Source organism: Vanellus vanellus, assembly GCF_965231255.1.
Source record: "Vanellus vanellus genome assembly, chromosome: 13".
NCBI classification, from domain to species: domain Eukaryota; kingdom Metazoa; phylum Chordata; class Aves; order Charadriiformes; family Charadriidae; genus Vanellus; species Vanellus vanellus.
The window spans coordinates 5,600,591-5,616,711 of NC_138918.1; the positions used below are offsets into that span (position 1 = coordinate 5,600,591).

General features: G+C 46.4%; 1 protein-coding gene across 1 annotated transcript in view; it reads right to left on the reverse strand.

The window, feature by feature from the left end:
- The window catches only part of COL23A1 (collagen type XXIII alpha 1 chain), a gene marked incomplete at its 5' end in the record, with an annotated part of 201,626 nt that overhangs the window by 37,602 nt on the left and 147,903 nt on the right, over positions 1 to 16,121 (reverse strand). The window contains one exon of the mRNA XM_082490172.1: positions 11,092 to 11,135. Coding sequence (XP_082346298.1) covers positions 11,092 to 11,135 — 44 coding nt within the window. The remainder of the gene's footprint in view (positions 1 to 11,091; positions 11,136 to 16,121) is intronic.

The following is a 16,121-nucleotide window of genomic DNA, read 5'->3' on the forward strand; positions in this document are numbered from 1 at the left end:
CTGGTTTGGGCACGGAACAACCTCAAGCTACGCGCAGCTCCTTCTGCGACCCCCCCAGGCTGCACCCGGAGCGTGCCCAAGCAGGACTTGGAGTTGCCTGATGACTCGGTGAGTTGTCTCCATCTATGCAATTATCTCCAAGTCACTTCTACAGTTCTCCTGTGAAAGCAGTTTATTAATGCCACATCTGGTTTTCTGGTGCCGCAATTTCCAAAATGCCTGGCTAAGTGCACGTCTTGGGGCTTTCTAGTAAACTCTGAGGGGACCACAACGGGATGGAGGAACCACCACCAGGAACAGGCTTGGGCACGTGTTGCTCATTTCTCACACATCAGCCTGTCTGCACGCTTAATACATTTAAGGGTCACACACAAAAATCCTGCACAGACTTTCCCCTGATAAGTTTTCTAACTGACTGAAATTCTTAATTGCTGAGGGGAGGAAAGCCCAAACCCTGTTGGTTAAGGCCAAGGTCTAGAGCTACCACCAAAGCTCCTGTCACGCTGCTCCACACTGGGATCTCGTGAGTCAAGGAACCAACTTCCCTTCTGCATATGCTCCTCCAGGCCCTCTCCCAGACGTCAGCTCAGGGGAAAAAAAAAAAAAAAAACCCAAACCAAAACCATTTGGCTTCACTTTATGTCTTGAAAATTAATTAAAGACAGAGTTTATCATCCTTACAAGTTGATTTCCGGCTATACGCGTTACAGCTGACTGTGGATAACTCTGGATTTACAATGCTGTAGCCAAAGGAAGATATTAGCTCACTGTGCAGGGCTCCCAAAATAAAGTTTCTGAAGATGCTGAGCTGCTCAGCTCTAACAGCTCCTTAGCGCGAGGTGGGCATTAAATACATTAAAATAGCCTATACAAGAGTACTCAAATTTTGATTGAGCAATTATTCCCCCAAAGACGTGCCAGCATTGAGCAACGCCTGCACTGTGTCTCTCCTTTACCGTAAATCCATTAATCGATTATTTTAGTGTAGTTACCTATCATTAGAAAAGGATGCTTCCACTCAATATTGAATAATTTTGAGTAACAAGCTGCATTACTTCTAAGCGGGCAGAACTTGAAGCCCTTTTCTCCCCGCCCTCCCAAAGAGTTCCCCACTATTAAGAGAGACGGGCAGGACGATGCCTGGACTCTTTCAGGCAACGCATGAGTGATTTACAAAATTCAGAAGGCAAACATTATACGCTGGAGGAACAAAATTAATAACACTGCTCAACTAAAAATAGATGCTAATATTCTAAGGAAAATTTATAAAATCGGAGACAACTCTGTTTCGTATCATACTTTTTTTCTGCAAAGTCTCTTCCCTGCTCTGCTTTTTATTAATGAAGACATGCACATGAAGTAATTCCCCTCATTAATCAACTTCATTCTTTTGGTTTCTTCCCACTTGAAGTGACAACCCTCCATTCGGGATGTCACGTAGCGGCAGAGCAGAGACCAATTTTAAGGAAGGACGAGTAGCACAGGCAGATGAAACTCTCAAGAAATTGAGACTTTGGCTTCAAAAGGCTTCTCCAGTAGATGGAAGGAGGGAAGGGAGCGGGTTCTGGTGAACCACAAATGCAGCATCTCATCAGAAAAGAGGAGAGGTATCATGTAAGAGGACAGCTGAGTAGTTTGAAGGCAAGCGGGAAAGAGGAAGGGATGGGGGTGAGGCTGCTAAAAGCATCACCAACCATTGCTTCTCCCCTCTATACGTTATTTGACTCCATTAAACAGCTACATAACGGGAAGATCCGCCTGCACTGAAAGGTCAAGCTGCAACAAGCCTACTCGGAGTTCGACTCTTCCATCTGCTCCTCATTTTCTCTCCCTTTTTTTTTTTTTTTTCTTCCCTCCTGCCCAGATGCAGCTGCCCGCCCTGCTAACGTAAGCAGCCGAAAGCCCCGCTGCACCAGCCCTCTGCACGGCCAATCCCTCCGCTCCCCTCCAGCTTTACGAGGGCAAATGCCCCCCGACGCGCCGATGCACTGACAGCACATCAAGCCGAGGGGAACCGTTCCGCAGCCCAGATGCTCCTTGCTGTGGAGAACGCGGCTCGGGACGAGTCCCAAGGGATCCCAGCCCCAGCGCCTGGTTCTGCCCAACAAGAAACACATTTCCATCGTCGCGGCGGCCGCACATCTGCTTTTCCTCTGCTCCAGCGCGCCCTCATGCAAACCCGAGCTCAAACTTCGGGGCTGTGCTTCGGTTTGGGGATGGGCCAGGTGGTCTTTTGGCAAAGGCTAAACATGTCATCCAAGTTTTCCTTGTCAATCTGATCTAAAGGCTGCTGTCATCTCTCCAGAAAAGCTGGCGAGGGGAAGCACCAGAGTGAAACAATGCAGTTAAACCAGCAGTGGCTGGTGGCCCTCCTGGAGGACCACCTTCCATGGCAGCAGGAACACCTCAGCACACACGTGGTCCTGTGCGAAGTCCAGAGGAAGGACAACTGGGGCTCCACCACCATACCCACAGCCACCGGGCAGGTCCCTGAGCAAGGGGCTGCAGACACAGCGCGACCACCCGGCAGGGCTAACCAAAGGTAGATCAGGTTGCTCAGGACCTTGGCTAGAAAACCATCCTTTTGTCTCCTGAACTGCTCATTCTGCAGCATTTTTATTGCTGTTGTTTTCCTTAGAGATCACTGCATCTCTAATGAATCAACGCAACCCTGTAATTAATCTGTAACTACCAATTATTCTGGGATTTCTGTACAAAGGAATCTTTTATGCTGTAGTTTTCAGCCACCAATGCTGTTGGTTCACCCCAGGACACCATCCACTACACGCCTACGTGTTACTCCAGCTCACCACCACCACAAAGAGCCAGAAGAACATCATGATGTCCTGCAGGAAGGACCACGCAGATGTCGGATGAGACCAGCGACCTGCTCTTTCTCCTCCACCTTTAGGATAAAGCGCTCTGCTTTCCCCCAGAAGTTGTTTTAGGTAATTTTCTCTAAAAAGGATTGCCAAAATTAATGTTCTGGCATCAAAAAGAGTAAAAGCCTCCCCACTCCCTGCTGCCCTCATTTGTGTTCTTGCAAGCTCAGGAGATGCAAAGCAGGCTCTCAGACTAAGCAGATTTGCACCCCAAAACCCAGGAGCTTATGATGATCACTGCCATCATTAATATGTGCAAATTGCACATCCAAGATGAGAAAGCAAAAAAATAAAAAAGAAAATTGCAGGTATTTTGGACCGTAAGTAGATCTTCTGCCTTTCTCTGCCCTCATCTCTCCAGAGAACACGCACAATCCACCTTCAAGCACCTACAGAACTTGAATGATATTCAATATAACGGCTCTTAAATCAGCTCTTGGAGACCCTTTGGTCCCCCAAGAGACGGTTCTTTTGGCAGCTAAAGCGAGAAGCACAGTGAGTTGTGGGCTTCTGGGAGAGCCCACAGGAGCTGCTTCAGCCTGACCTGGGTTGAATGCAATTTCCACAGCGTGTAGCTGCATTAACCCGCAGAGGAGAGTTTTTATGTTGCGATTTCGTTATTTGTTAAATGCGGTTACAAATCTGACAGTGCACGTTTCACCCTTCCAACATCAGCTTTCCTCATCTGTCAGAAACCCCCCCCAAAATGGATTAGAGATGATTGGCCTGGGGGTCAAAAACATTTTAAAAGCTTCCCCAGCTCTGCAATTAAAAAAGGAACAGAACATCTCAGAAAGGACAATCTTCAGGCAACCTCTGAAGCAGCTGATACAGCAGCACGTGTTTGGCAGCGTGAGCTCATGCCTCACCAGGGATATCAAAACGGCTCTTTTTCCCTTAACCTGCCCCTGATCTCAAAAGTTTACATTAAACTAATTATCTTCACAGTCTTTGTCCTTCTGTCAAATATGGCTGAAATGGGCCAAGTTCAAAAGTTACTGGGGAAAGGGGAGAGAAGATGGACCTATGCAGCCCAGAGGAACCTACGCTGAAATTCAGGCTGAGGTATATGCTGTAATCCACGTTCAACAGGACGTCAAAACCAAGTCAAACAAGACCTGAAAAGCAACAAAATCCAACATTCTTCACAGCTGTTATGGTAATGCTAGGCAGGATATGCCATAGTCCTAAAAATAGAAACGAAATCCTCCCTGGGGTTTAAAAAAAAAATAATAATGAACCTATAGAACTTCATAAAGAAGAAACTGTTTCTGCTGTAAAGTTTTATTGTAGGGCACAAACCCCTCCCCTTAAGTTGTTAACTACGAAAATATTGAAAGCATCTTATAAAAGCTGTTTTCTCTTTGGGCCCCATCTCCAGAGCTCTGGTTCACTCATCCCTTTAAAGCTTCCCTTGCTTGCAGCGCGGTTACGCGCCAGCGGCTCGCAAATAAACTCGAGGCACTGCTAGCCAAGAGACACACGTGTTACCGCACCTATCTCCGACACCAAACACCATTTAATGTCCACTTGTTACTTCTGCATTTGCACCACATCTACCGCCTGAAACAGCTTGGAGTCTATTTGATCACCCTGAAGGGAACTAAATAATTAAATCAATTTGACTACGCAACTGGATGTAATAAAGCCTGTCCATATGCTTCTACTGAATAAGACTCTCAAGCCTGCTTTGTGTTTAGTTTCTTCCTTCTTCAGGTGTACGTATTGCTTTGGAAATGCAATTATCGCCACCTCCTTATTAGATAAAGCTAATTAGCGTAACCACAGCCATGTGGACGCAGTAATTCAGTGTTTGCTGGCTTTGGCTCAGTCAGTTTTGCAAAGTCAGGAACAAGCCCAGCCACGGGGCTCGCCTGGGCTGCAGGTCCTGGGGGCGAAAATCCTTTCGGTGACATTAATGCCATTTTCCCAGTGCAGATGTGGCGGCAGAGCTGGAGGTCACTGCCAGTCCCTGGCACCATCCAGGAGAGCAGCACCAAAATCCCTCACCAGGAGCTGGGACGGCACGGAGCCGGGGCTGCCCAGTGGAACAGGCTGGTGGCGATGCTCCATCCTGGGGAAAAGTCACTATTTCCTCCCAGCGGTTCTGGTTTTCAGAGCTCTGCAACCAAACCATACGCACAGGCTTTGCCAGCACACGACTCGCACGGAGAAGAAGAGGGCAAACCTGCCGCCGGCACTGCTAATCCAGAAGCCGTTAGCCACAGCCCTCAAGAGCAGAAAGCCACTGGAAAGCTGTCTTTAAAAGAGTCCAATTAGAGCAAAGTCTCCCACCTTAATTTCTAACAAATCAAACTCTCCAGGTACCGCCTGAGGGAGACAAACCACCGTGCTGCGCCCGCCCCCGCCCCCCTTCCCCTGGAAATCACAGTACGCTAGGGATTGGAAGGGACCTCAAAAGGTCATCTAGTCCATCCCCCATCGGCAGCCCTGCGCGCTCGCGGGCGTCTCCCGCCCTTAGGGATGCAACGGCAGCACAGGCTTGTTCCGCAAAATGACCCCGCTCTCGCACCTCTCCCCTTCTGGGACCGGTGCCGCCGGGGATATGCTGCTGGCTTCTCCTGGGAGGCTCACAGGGGTCCAGGGGAAATGAAAACTGAAAGCAGCTCTGGCATTTCCCTTCCAATCCTCCTCCCTTGAGCTCCCAGTCTCCATCAGCCACAGAAAATTCAATAGATGTTTCTGTGGTTTATGGGCGTTCAGGGGGAACCCGGACAGGGCACGAGGCGGCAGAGACAAGGAGTGAGTTTTCCTAATGCACTCCTGCCGGGGGGGGGGGGGGAGAAAAAAAGAAAAAAAGAAAAGAAAAAAAGAAAAAAAGAAAAAAAGAAAAAAAGAAAAAAAGAAAAAAAGAAAAAAAGAAAAAAAGAAAAAAAGAAAAAAAGAAAAAAAGAAAAAAAGAAAAAAAGAAAAAAAGAAAAAAAGAAAAAAAGAAAAAAGAAAAAAGAAAAAAAGAAAAAAGAAAAAAGAAAAAAGAAAAAAGAAAAAAAGAAAAAAAGAAAAAGAAAAAAGAAAAAAGAAAAAAGAAAAAAAGAAAAAAGAAAAAAGAAAAAAGAAAAAAGAAAAAAGAAAAAAGAAAAAAAGAAAAAAGAAAAAAGAAGAAAAAAGAAAAAAGAAAAAAGAAAAAAAGAAGAAAAAAGAAAAAAGAAAAAAGAAAAAAGAAAAAAAGAAAAAAGAAAAAAAAAGGAAAAAATAAGAAAAAAAGAAAAGGCATCAACCATAGGAAGGAGAAGGCTCACTACTTTTCTTTACCTTATAAACGGAACAGCAGGGCACACAGCCAAGCAGCCCCATTCACAAAGCAGGAGCAGAGCTGGAACCGTGCTGTCTGTGAACATGGAGGATCCGCACAGCGATTTTACCAACCCGTTACCCGCAGCGCACGCACGGCCGTCGCTGGCCGCCGAGCCACCCAGCCCCTCGCAGCCGGAGCACCGCGGCTGTGCCAGTGCATTGATGGGGCGCAGGGGAGGCGGCCGGCCGGCCGCGGCTGGGGGTCCGGCCAGACCAAGGCCTCCCTCCTCCTGCAGAAAGCGGCTCAGAGCCTTTAACAGCCCCAAACAAACAGCTTTATTTCTCCCCCAGAAGACGCCTCCCTCTAACACAGAGACATTTCAGTGCTGCCCATGGGAAGAGCAGCACATCCCAAACTACCCTTCTGCAAAAATCTCGCTGACAGGCTCGGCAGGACACCTCTGTCCCCAAGGAAAAAGATTTGGAGATGGGCGAATGAGGATCTATCTCAACACCTGAAGCTCTTTTACCAAAGTCCCCAAATTTGGCCACCTACAGCTGTGAGAGGAGCAAACCCTAAATCCTTCATTAACTTTGCAATCCAGTGAACTCTTAGGCCAGAGTAGAAATAATAACACGAAGGGGCTCAAGTATTTAAGGGCTCAATCATCTACCGCCAGAGAGGTGGTCGATGCCCCATCACTGGAAAGATTCCAGGTCAGGTCGGACGGAGCTCTGAGCAACCCGATCAAGTTGAAGATGTTCCTGCTCATGGCAGAGCGGTTGGACTAGATGGCCTTTAAAGGTCCCTTCCCACCCAAACTATTCTATGATCCTATTTCACCCCTATACACATTAATGGAGAATATTGTGCAGTCTCCTGAGTTTTAGGGCTAAACCCATCAAAAGCTACCGCTGATGTAGAGAGAGGGAAGAGGGGGGAAAAAATAAAAAAAAAAAGAGACTAAGACAGGCAAAGAAAATCAAGTGTCATGGAAAAGATGGAGAGGACCACAGAGTGCAGATAAGAAGAGAATAAAAATAAAAGGAATAGCAGAGTTACCGGGTAACCATCGCGTCCTGACTGCCCCTGTGGTGGGGGAACAAGTGAGATAAAAGTCAGTCAGTGCACCCATAGCAGCATGACAACACATAGCAGCAGGCAGGAGATGGGGCCGTCGGCTCCCCAGCCGGCCCCGGGACTACATTCTCTCCAGAGAAACTCTCAGGGCAATTTTTCTATCAGAAAGGTCACACTTGGGGCATATTCAGCCCGGATTTTGATCTCTTCCTTCCCTTTAGCTACTTACCGAGGCTTTTGCCAACTCACACCCATCCCTGCTGCCCGCGCTCAATTCCTGCCACCCCTGAAGCCACACGCGTGTGTGTGATGCACACCAGATCCTGGCCGTAAGCCCGCTGCGGGACACGGGTACCGCGAGGTACGGGAACCCCTGGGCAGCGGGAGAGGCTGGGGAGGCTGCGGCGTTGCCAAGCCAGTGGCCGGGACAGCCCGTCTGCCCAGGAGCAACCGCTGAGCTTCCAACTCCTAATCCCAGCGCCTGATTCAGCAAAGGTGAATCCATCTAAAGGTCTCCCCATCTCAGATGCATTAATTTCCTCGCGGGATGCAGCTCTCCCAGCTCACCTCTAAGCTCCGCTTTGGTTTCGCGATGAAGGGGAAAGAAAAGTTGATGCTACGGGGAAAGACCTTAAGTTGCTACTAACACCTGCAGGATCAGCGGAATAAAACACAACCCATTCAGGATATTTCACCTTTTCGGCTCTCCTCGAGGGGTGGGGGGAGAGGGTGTTCCCAAAGGCATTTACAGCTCGAGCTGCCGTTAAACGTGCCGTGAGCTCCAGCAGAGGAGCCTGCTGCAAGCCAGACGTACGGCAGATTCCCGGGAAGGAGCTGTTAAGTATTAGCTGGTACACAAGTAGGCAGTAAAGCGTGTGTCTGGTACAGCAATGTCATCTGCTACCATAAACAGAGGTTATGTCAGCATGCTGCGGATACACAGCCAGATTCATACATTTCTCATGGCATGAAATAGCTCTGGCAGCCCCCTTCGTACCACGTACAGGGCTTCTTCCTTTTGCCTAGTGCCCCCGCGGCTTTTAACGCCTCCTGCAGCTCTAGCGATCCATCCAGAAACAACATTGACTTCAACAACCACCTATTTAACAAATTACAGTCTCGGGATAAAGCGTACAGTGAGATTTTTATGGAGATGTATGGCACAGGAGCACACACAGATAAATAGGAAACACTTGTAAGTCCCAGCCCTCGCTCGCTGGTGAGCTCCCCAGCCAGCGTGCTAATACGTAAAGCGTTTGTTAATATCTGGGACTGTAAATGTTTAATTACAGTCTGTGGTAAGTCTATCCTTCAATTGTAGAAATTTCCTACCCCGCATGTGATTTTAATACCCTCCGAAAGAGAGGTTTTATAGCACATCTGAGCAGAATACCCCTTACTCACAGACAGGACGATCAATCATCCAACAGCCACAAATCCTGTACCACAAATTCTAATAATTTCATATACACAACTAGCTTATGACAGCCAAAAAATAAAATACCAGAACAACTGCTACTAGGGAACAACAGAATTGAGGATACACTTTTAGCAGAGTGCGATGCTGTACATGTAACATGTAATCGATTCCTTATGGCCCAAATCAAGAAACAGAAGAAACTAATAGAGTTAAATACAGTACTGTTGAAATAAAATAATATTGTGGTTCTGTGGGTTCTGGGACTTTTATTATATATTATGTTTAAAGAAGTTTCTGGCAAATGCTGCTTATGCTAAGAATGCAGGAATATATTTTTTTTTTTAATGAACTAAACCAGGAGTTGTCTTTTAAAGAAGGGCGAAGGGAGTGAGAAAAAAAAAAATAATAGTCTTGTTTGTGTTAAATCTCCCCTGTGCTCCGTTTGCAATTCAATAGTGCCGTGGGAACCAGGAAATGAAACCAACTAGAGACAAAGAAAAATTAATAGTGCACCATATGTTGCCTATGTCAAATCGCCGACAATAAAAGTGAAGAGACAGCACACGTGAGGAAGCGTAACCCGGCCGGCTGCGTGTGGGCTGATAACGGCTCTGAGCAGGAGCAGAGCCCAAACGGTTAAATAAATCCATTTTAAATAAGCCAAAGTACTTTAATCAAGAGGAAAATGCCCCTTGAAAGATGTATATGTGGAGTTTTAAACAGGCAGCATCCTCTTCATTTGTAACCTGCCATTGAGGGAGAAAATATTTCTTTTCTTTTTGTTAATAATTAGGCCAAACTGCATGAAATGAAGAGAGGAAAAAAAAAATTCCCCTGGCAGAAGCCCTGCGGGGACCAGCTCTGGCACCCGAAAAGGCTCCCAGCCACACAGGCCTGCGCTCGGCCTCAGCGGATGCTCTCCACGACCTCGGGGGTCTCGCCCCATGCCGAGACCGTGCCGCGGGTTCCGGCGAAGGCACCGAGCTCTGGGCCAGGCAGGCGGGAATTCACCTCCCTACGGTGCTCCCGCAGTCAATGCCCGAGTCACTAATAATTCCCAAACCCCCCGGAGTCACTTTTATTGTGTGGGCTGGAGAGGCTGCATCGCAGTTTTTAGTTACAGACTATTTGCAGGAAAATTAATTTATGGACAGACTACATTTCTGAACACAAACTAAACAGGAAAAATTAGTTTGTTTGCATTTCTCGAGCCAGAGTCTTGGATTTATTGCTAATGCTGGGCACAACTTTTAGAGCAGAAGCACTCAGATTTCCTCTAAGAATGGTTAAGCCAAAGCTGTTAAGTTTTCCCGAATTGCTCGTTCCAAACTTAGCCAAATAATGATTTTGCTCAAATTCCTCTTCAGTCTTTACATCAAAAAAATGAACTTGAACTAGAAGCCAAATTTCAAAAGGTAAAAGCCATTAACTAAAGCCACAGGCAGCGCTGTTGATCGCAGGAGAAGCAACGCCATGGCGCTGTGACAGCCCCCACGCTCCACATGCATTTCCTTGTCACCCTTTGGCTTTTAAACAGATTTACAGGACTGGAAATTAATTAGCCCAGGAACAGTTAGCAAATTTATTTCTCCTGAAAAGATCCCTTTTCAACCCAAGTGAGGCTCTACAGGAAGAGAATAACATGAAGAAACGTCTCTGTTAGTGCAACGATGGAGAAAGAAACACGTGGCTGCAAACAGCCTGTGCCTCTCCTCCTCCTCCTCCTCCTTTGGGGAGAGGAAGGTAGAAAGCCAGAAGCACCTAATGCCCATAATTTCTTTTTTAACACTCCCTCAGCGACTTGGAGGGCACAAATGAAATGCTGTTTTCTTGCTCCAAAACCAGCGGGAGAACATCAGATCTGGACGTGGTGGTGGCACAGCCAAGGGCACGTCTGAACATTTGGAAGGAGGAGTTGACACATTTTCAACTATTGCCCCTTCAAACAACAAATTCCCCATAAATTTTCTGGTTGCATTGATAGGAATGCTTGTTATTCTCCTCAAGACTTCAAAGAGAGAAGCAAGCAAGCTACGGCTTTCCCTCTAGCCCCCCTTGTGAGACTACCAAACTCATATTAAATGATGGAAACACAACAGATAAGGAAAGCAAGACAGAGTTTTAGAACTAAAAAAAACACCAAAATGTTAAAATATTAGTACAGCACACTTTCTGCTAAATGGAAGCGGACTAAAGAACTCTTTAAAAGGAAAACTCTTTTTTACTGAATATTTTCTGGGTTTAAAATTACTGGAAGTCCCTCAGGGCAGCAAGTTAAACATTTTAAAACTTTTTTTGCCCTTTCTATTTGTCTACAATCGTTAAAAAAAAAAACAAAAACAAAACACATACAGCAGCATCTGGTACCAATTTTGCTTCCAGACACACCTCTACCAAAATATGCTTTTGCAACGACACCAAAAGGCAGGGGAGGGGGGAAGGGGAAGCCTTAACTTTGTTGATCCAACAGTAAAATCCACGATACTTACTGCAGGTCCTGGAAAACAAAAGAAAAACAAAGAAAAAAAAAAAAAGTCACTCACAAAGAAAAAGTATAATCTGATAAAACAGCACATAGCAGGAACCAAAATCAGAATGATTCAGTACTTTTCAGTTCAATTCCAATGCAATGACTTTCCAGATACACTTAACACCATCCACATCCTCCTGTTATGGGACCGTCTCACCCGCGCTGCTGGCATGGCAGCGCTTACTGGACATGTAAAACCGCTCTCGTCCCACCTTTGCCCCAGAGTGACTCTGTTCCCTCTCCCTCCCCCCCCCCGCCCCCCCAAGACCCCAGACCCACATCACAAGGCATCACCCGCGTTCAGAGCCTGGGGCATCATGTGCAACCGCAGAGCATCACCAGCAAAAAGCAGACTGACCCAGCTGGAATTTTATGAGCAAAAAGGGCAATTTTCACCACGGAGTTTATTTTTCTTCACGTTGTGCAAGAGGAGCTGGAGATGTACTGTGGCAAAAGCCAAAGGAGCAGTGCAGTGCTGGGGGCGGCTGGCAAGGGTGTTGCTAGAGCTGCCACAGATCCCAAACGTCGCTGTCATTTGGTCCCCCATCCCTCCCTGACCTCAAAACACATCACGCAACCCCGTGGTCCTGCATCACCTCCGTGTGGCCCCTGCTCCAGGGCTTTGCTGATGCACTGGTGCCGTAGATCCGGGGGGGGGAAACTCATCACATCTACAGTGGGCTTTGGGTACCGGTGCCACACTCCGAAGCTGTGATTAACAGCAGTAAAAAGAAAATCCGTCTGTATTCCCCTGCAGTGCAGGGGTCTTCACCGCCTACCACAGCAATTCCTGCAGCTTTCCCACCGCTCGCCCGGGCTGGTGCTGTGCGGAGGTGAACACTGAGCCCCTAATCTAATGCAATCCACATTTCACTCCCGTTCGTGGGGCAGCCCATAGCTCTCTGTTTGGGCCTTCTTCATGCTCCATTTCCTGCCTGATCAAAACCAGAAGCTAATCACAATTAAAAAAGAAAAAAAAAAAATGTGGGAAAAATTAAAATGGGGGGGGGGGGGGAAATCAGCTTTGTTCATCTTCTATTATTCAGCAATATAAACCAAGCAGCATACTTCAAGCTAACGCATTTTCAAGGTTTTTCAAATGCGTTTAAAAATCAGAAATGTTAAAAAGCCGAATAACGAAACCCCATAAAAGCCTGAGAAGGAGGACTGAAAGCAAGGAACGACAGGCAGCGCCCGCTGCCAAGAATTAGCCCGTTAACCTGCGTTCGTCAGCTCAACGCGGTCAGCTCGGCACGCAGCCACAGCCAGGCGCCCGGCCGGCGCGGACGGGAGGAGACAACCTCCAAATCGCCCTCCAGGCCCAGAAGCCTATTTTCTTTAGCGCTAAAATTCACACAGGCTCTTAGTTCGCTTTCCTTGGTTTAATTTCTTATGAATACAGAAGTCAGTGGCTCTAAGCCAATTTATTAACTGAGAATCATAAACCTGATTTATTAACTCACGCCAAGCTACCCACAAAAGCCCTTTTGCAGAAAAGTCAAAACTAAGTCTCGAGTAAGAAGCGGTCAGGAAATTATTTTAATATGGGATTTCAATCATGTACCAATTATAATCTCCTTGGAATTTGTTGCCTTTTTTCTTTTCTCAGCTACTGTTTTCTCCCAACACGTGCAGGCAAGTGCTCTTTGACAAATGCTTTCCTCTCAAATACGGAATCAAAGTTGGATGGGGATATGCACCATGGGATGCTCTCCATCCAGGTCAGTGGGGTTACGCTAATCTTCAGCTGTGCCGCTGGCCAAACGGGGCGAGATACATCTTCATTAAGGCATAAAGTTAAACCCGTTGAGCCGATCTTTTCTCCTCTTAAGAACAACATAACTTTCCAGCTTGTTTTTTAAAACATGGTTTTTAGAAGCCTAGCCACAAGACACTTGTTTGCTGTGGAAGCTAACGATAAATTCAAGAGTTAATCGTGTGCCAAGGGGCTGCCCCCTGCCCTCCATCTCCTCAATGCTGCACAAGAGACACTCTTTTCAGAGAAATCTGCCAGAATTTACTTCTAATAATTTTACTAGTGAGAATCAGTTTGAGAGCTCAAAGGGAAGAATGAAACCTGTTGGAAATTCTTATTATAGTGAATAAAAGTTGCGTGTATTTAAAACTCCGTAACAAACTAACTTGGGGGCTTATTCCAGAAGGAAGAGGAGGAAGACAAAATAACGTGCAAATGCGCAGGTTTTGGTCTACGAGTGGTTTGCAATAGAGAAGGGAAACGTGCCACGCTTTTCCATGGTCCGAGCACGTTACTGCTGGGAGCAAACGCCCAGTACCCGAACCTGCGAGGGCACGGGGGTATTTGGAAACACCAAGACATTCCTTAAGGACGTGAACGGTTGTGCTAGCGGGAGGTGAAAACAGAAACTCATTAAAAATAAGTGACCTAGATTTCCTGATCAGCTAACATCGATGTTATTTTGTACCAAAGACCCAGCAGGTCACGATGGTATCATCCCTGGCTGTACACAAACATATGGGAAATGACAGGTCACAGTCATTTATTTCCAAGTATTTTTGCAGCTTGGGAATTTTGGGATAAGCTACCATTTCTGTTTAACCTATAAATCATTTATCACCCAAACTTTCCTGCCATGACAGGAGAGAGCACTGCCAGGGGGGGAAACGACACCAGCCAGAGCTTTCCAACAGCCCAGGAAGGGTCAGAGGAGACTTCGCTGCTGCCCTTAATGGACAAAGGACCCATCCCCAAAGTGGCACACACACACATCTGTGCCCACCTGAAGACATAAAAAACTGACAATTTTAAAACCATACATATATACACACACGAATATCTCTATAAAAACGTGTATTTATACACACACAATACGTATATACGTACACAGGATGCTGATAGGGGAGTAACTAAGTTATGGGCAACAAGGAAGGAGGACAACTGCTGCAGTCCTAAGAAGCCGCAGGGATTGGCTCTACGTCAGCCTGAAAAAGAGTATCTGTCACTGCTTGTTGACCTCAACAACTCCTGTCTGTGCCTCAGCGCTGGTGCGCAGGGGTAGAATCATAGAATCATAGAATCAGTGAGGTTGGAAGGGACCTTTAAGATCATCAAGTCCAACCATTAACCTACCCTGATAAAAACACCACCACTCCTAAACCATGTCCCTAAGCACCTCATCTACCCTTTTCTTAAACACCTCCAGGGATGGGGAATCCACCACCTCTCTGGGCAGCCTATTCCAATGTTTAATAACCCTTTCAGTGAAAAAATGCTTCCTAATATCCAATCTAAACCTGCCCTGACATAACTTGAACCCATTTCCTCTTGTCCTATCACTTGTCGCCAGGGAGAAGAGGTCAGCTCCCATCTCTCTAAAACCTCCTTTCAGGTAGTTGTAGAGGGTGATGAGATCTCCCCTCAGCCTCCTCTTCTCCAGGCTAAACAACCCCAGATCCCTCAGTAATACGATCTCCTAGCGGGGAGGCTCGTTACCGAGAGCAAGTGTGGGACAGATTAGATTTTTTTTCCCTAGAGTTCAGCAGAAGCCCAAGCAGTCCTCAGGTCCGAGGATGTATGCAACTCATCATGAGAAACACAGCCAGCAATGAAAATCCCCAAATAAATACAAAGTTCTGCATGATTTACCCACATGCACACATGTGCTTACTGAATCACAACAACTGTGTGATCACAACAACACTTGTCCACACAATCACACGGCCAAAGAGTTTGAATGGGTCTTAATGTGTAAAGTATGGGGTTTAAGTACATGTGGGGCTGGGAGAGAAAAAATGTTTCCCTGCATAGAAGTTGCTTTGCTTAAAGAAGAGCTTCCCTGTTCCAAATCAGGGTATTTCTGTAAACAGAATAGCTGTAAGAAAAAAAAAAAAAAATATATACATACTTTGAATCAAAACTTTGTTAGAAGTTCAAATTAAAGAAAGAGTTGTAGCGTAGTGTAAATTTGGAAACCAAAAGTCATGGGGGGCTGGGCAGAAGACTTTCATCCCATTTCAACAATTTCAAAACATTTCCCCTACAAGTGTTTTTGAAATGGAAAAAAATTTGTAAACAAAAATTTTACTGCCAGAAACATCAATTTTGCCAAGTCAACATTTTGCAATGAAATAACACTTTGTCAAAAAAATGCCCTTCTAGGCCCACCTGCGAGGGCAATTTTGTGCCTAAAACGGCCAACGTTTATTCCCTTCCGCTGGAGGCGCACAGTTGATGCAAACAGGCGACGCCCAATGCTGCAGCGAGTTTGGGTGTTTACATCCAGAACCAGCTCTTGCTTCACAGGAGGAGAGCAGAGATGTACCAGGAGACTTCTCAGACTTAACATTTCAGGTGTGTTGTCTCCTGTTTTTTCTTGTGGGATTTTGAGGTTCAGGTCAGTTTCTGGATCAGTCTTGAAGCCAGGAGAAGAAAGCAGCACGCTGTTATGAGAGACACAAGCATCGTCTCCCACCATCTACTTGTACGCAGGCTTTGAATCAATATTTAAACTGACTAAATTCCCAAATCCTGGATCCAATTCATCCATCCTTCAGGAACACCCCAGCATGGATTGATCTTTACAAAAATAAACGTAAAGTTCTGGGAAGACGGTGCAGCCGTACCCCATCCCGCTCACGTAGCACCAGCTGGCAGCAAGAGGGGAAGCAAAACCTCCCTGGTCCCCTGCTAAAATCCGTGCTATTTCACAAACGCTCACTACAACGTTTGAACTGTGTCCTCGTTGGGATGTATCACGTTGAAAAAATAAGCTAACATGACATTAAACACGGTTTTGCCTTTGGCATGCAAGGGGAACTGTATCTGAGCCGTGCAGGCTGGCTGTCAGCACCAACCCCAACAGTTACCGCTGCAAAACCTTCCTTCCACCTCACGCCCGGAGAAGGTTGCAAATCCCGCATAAGGCTGTATTAAAAAATGTTTTTCTTTTTCTACACCGTTTCCACGGGCAGGTG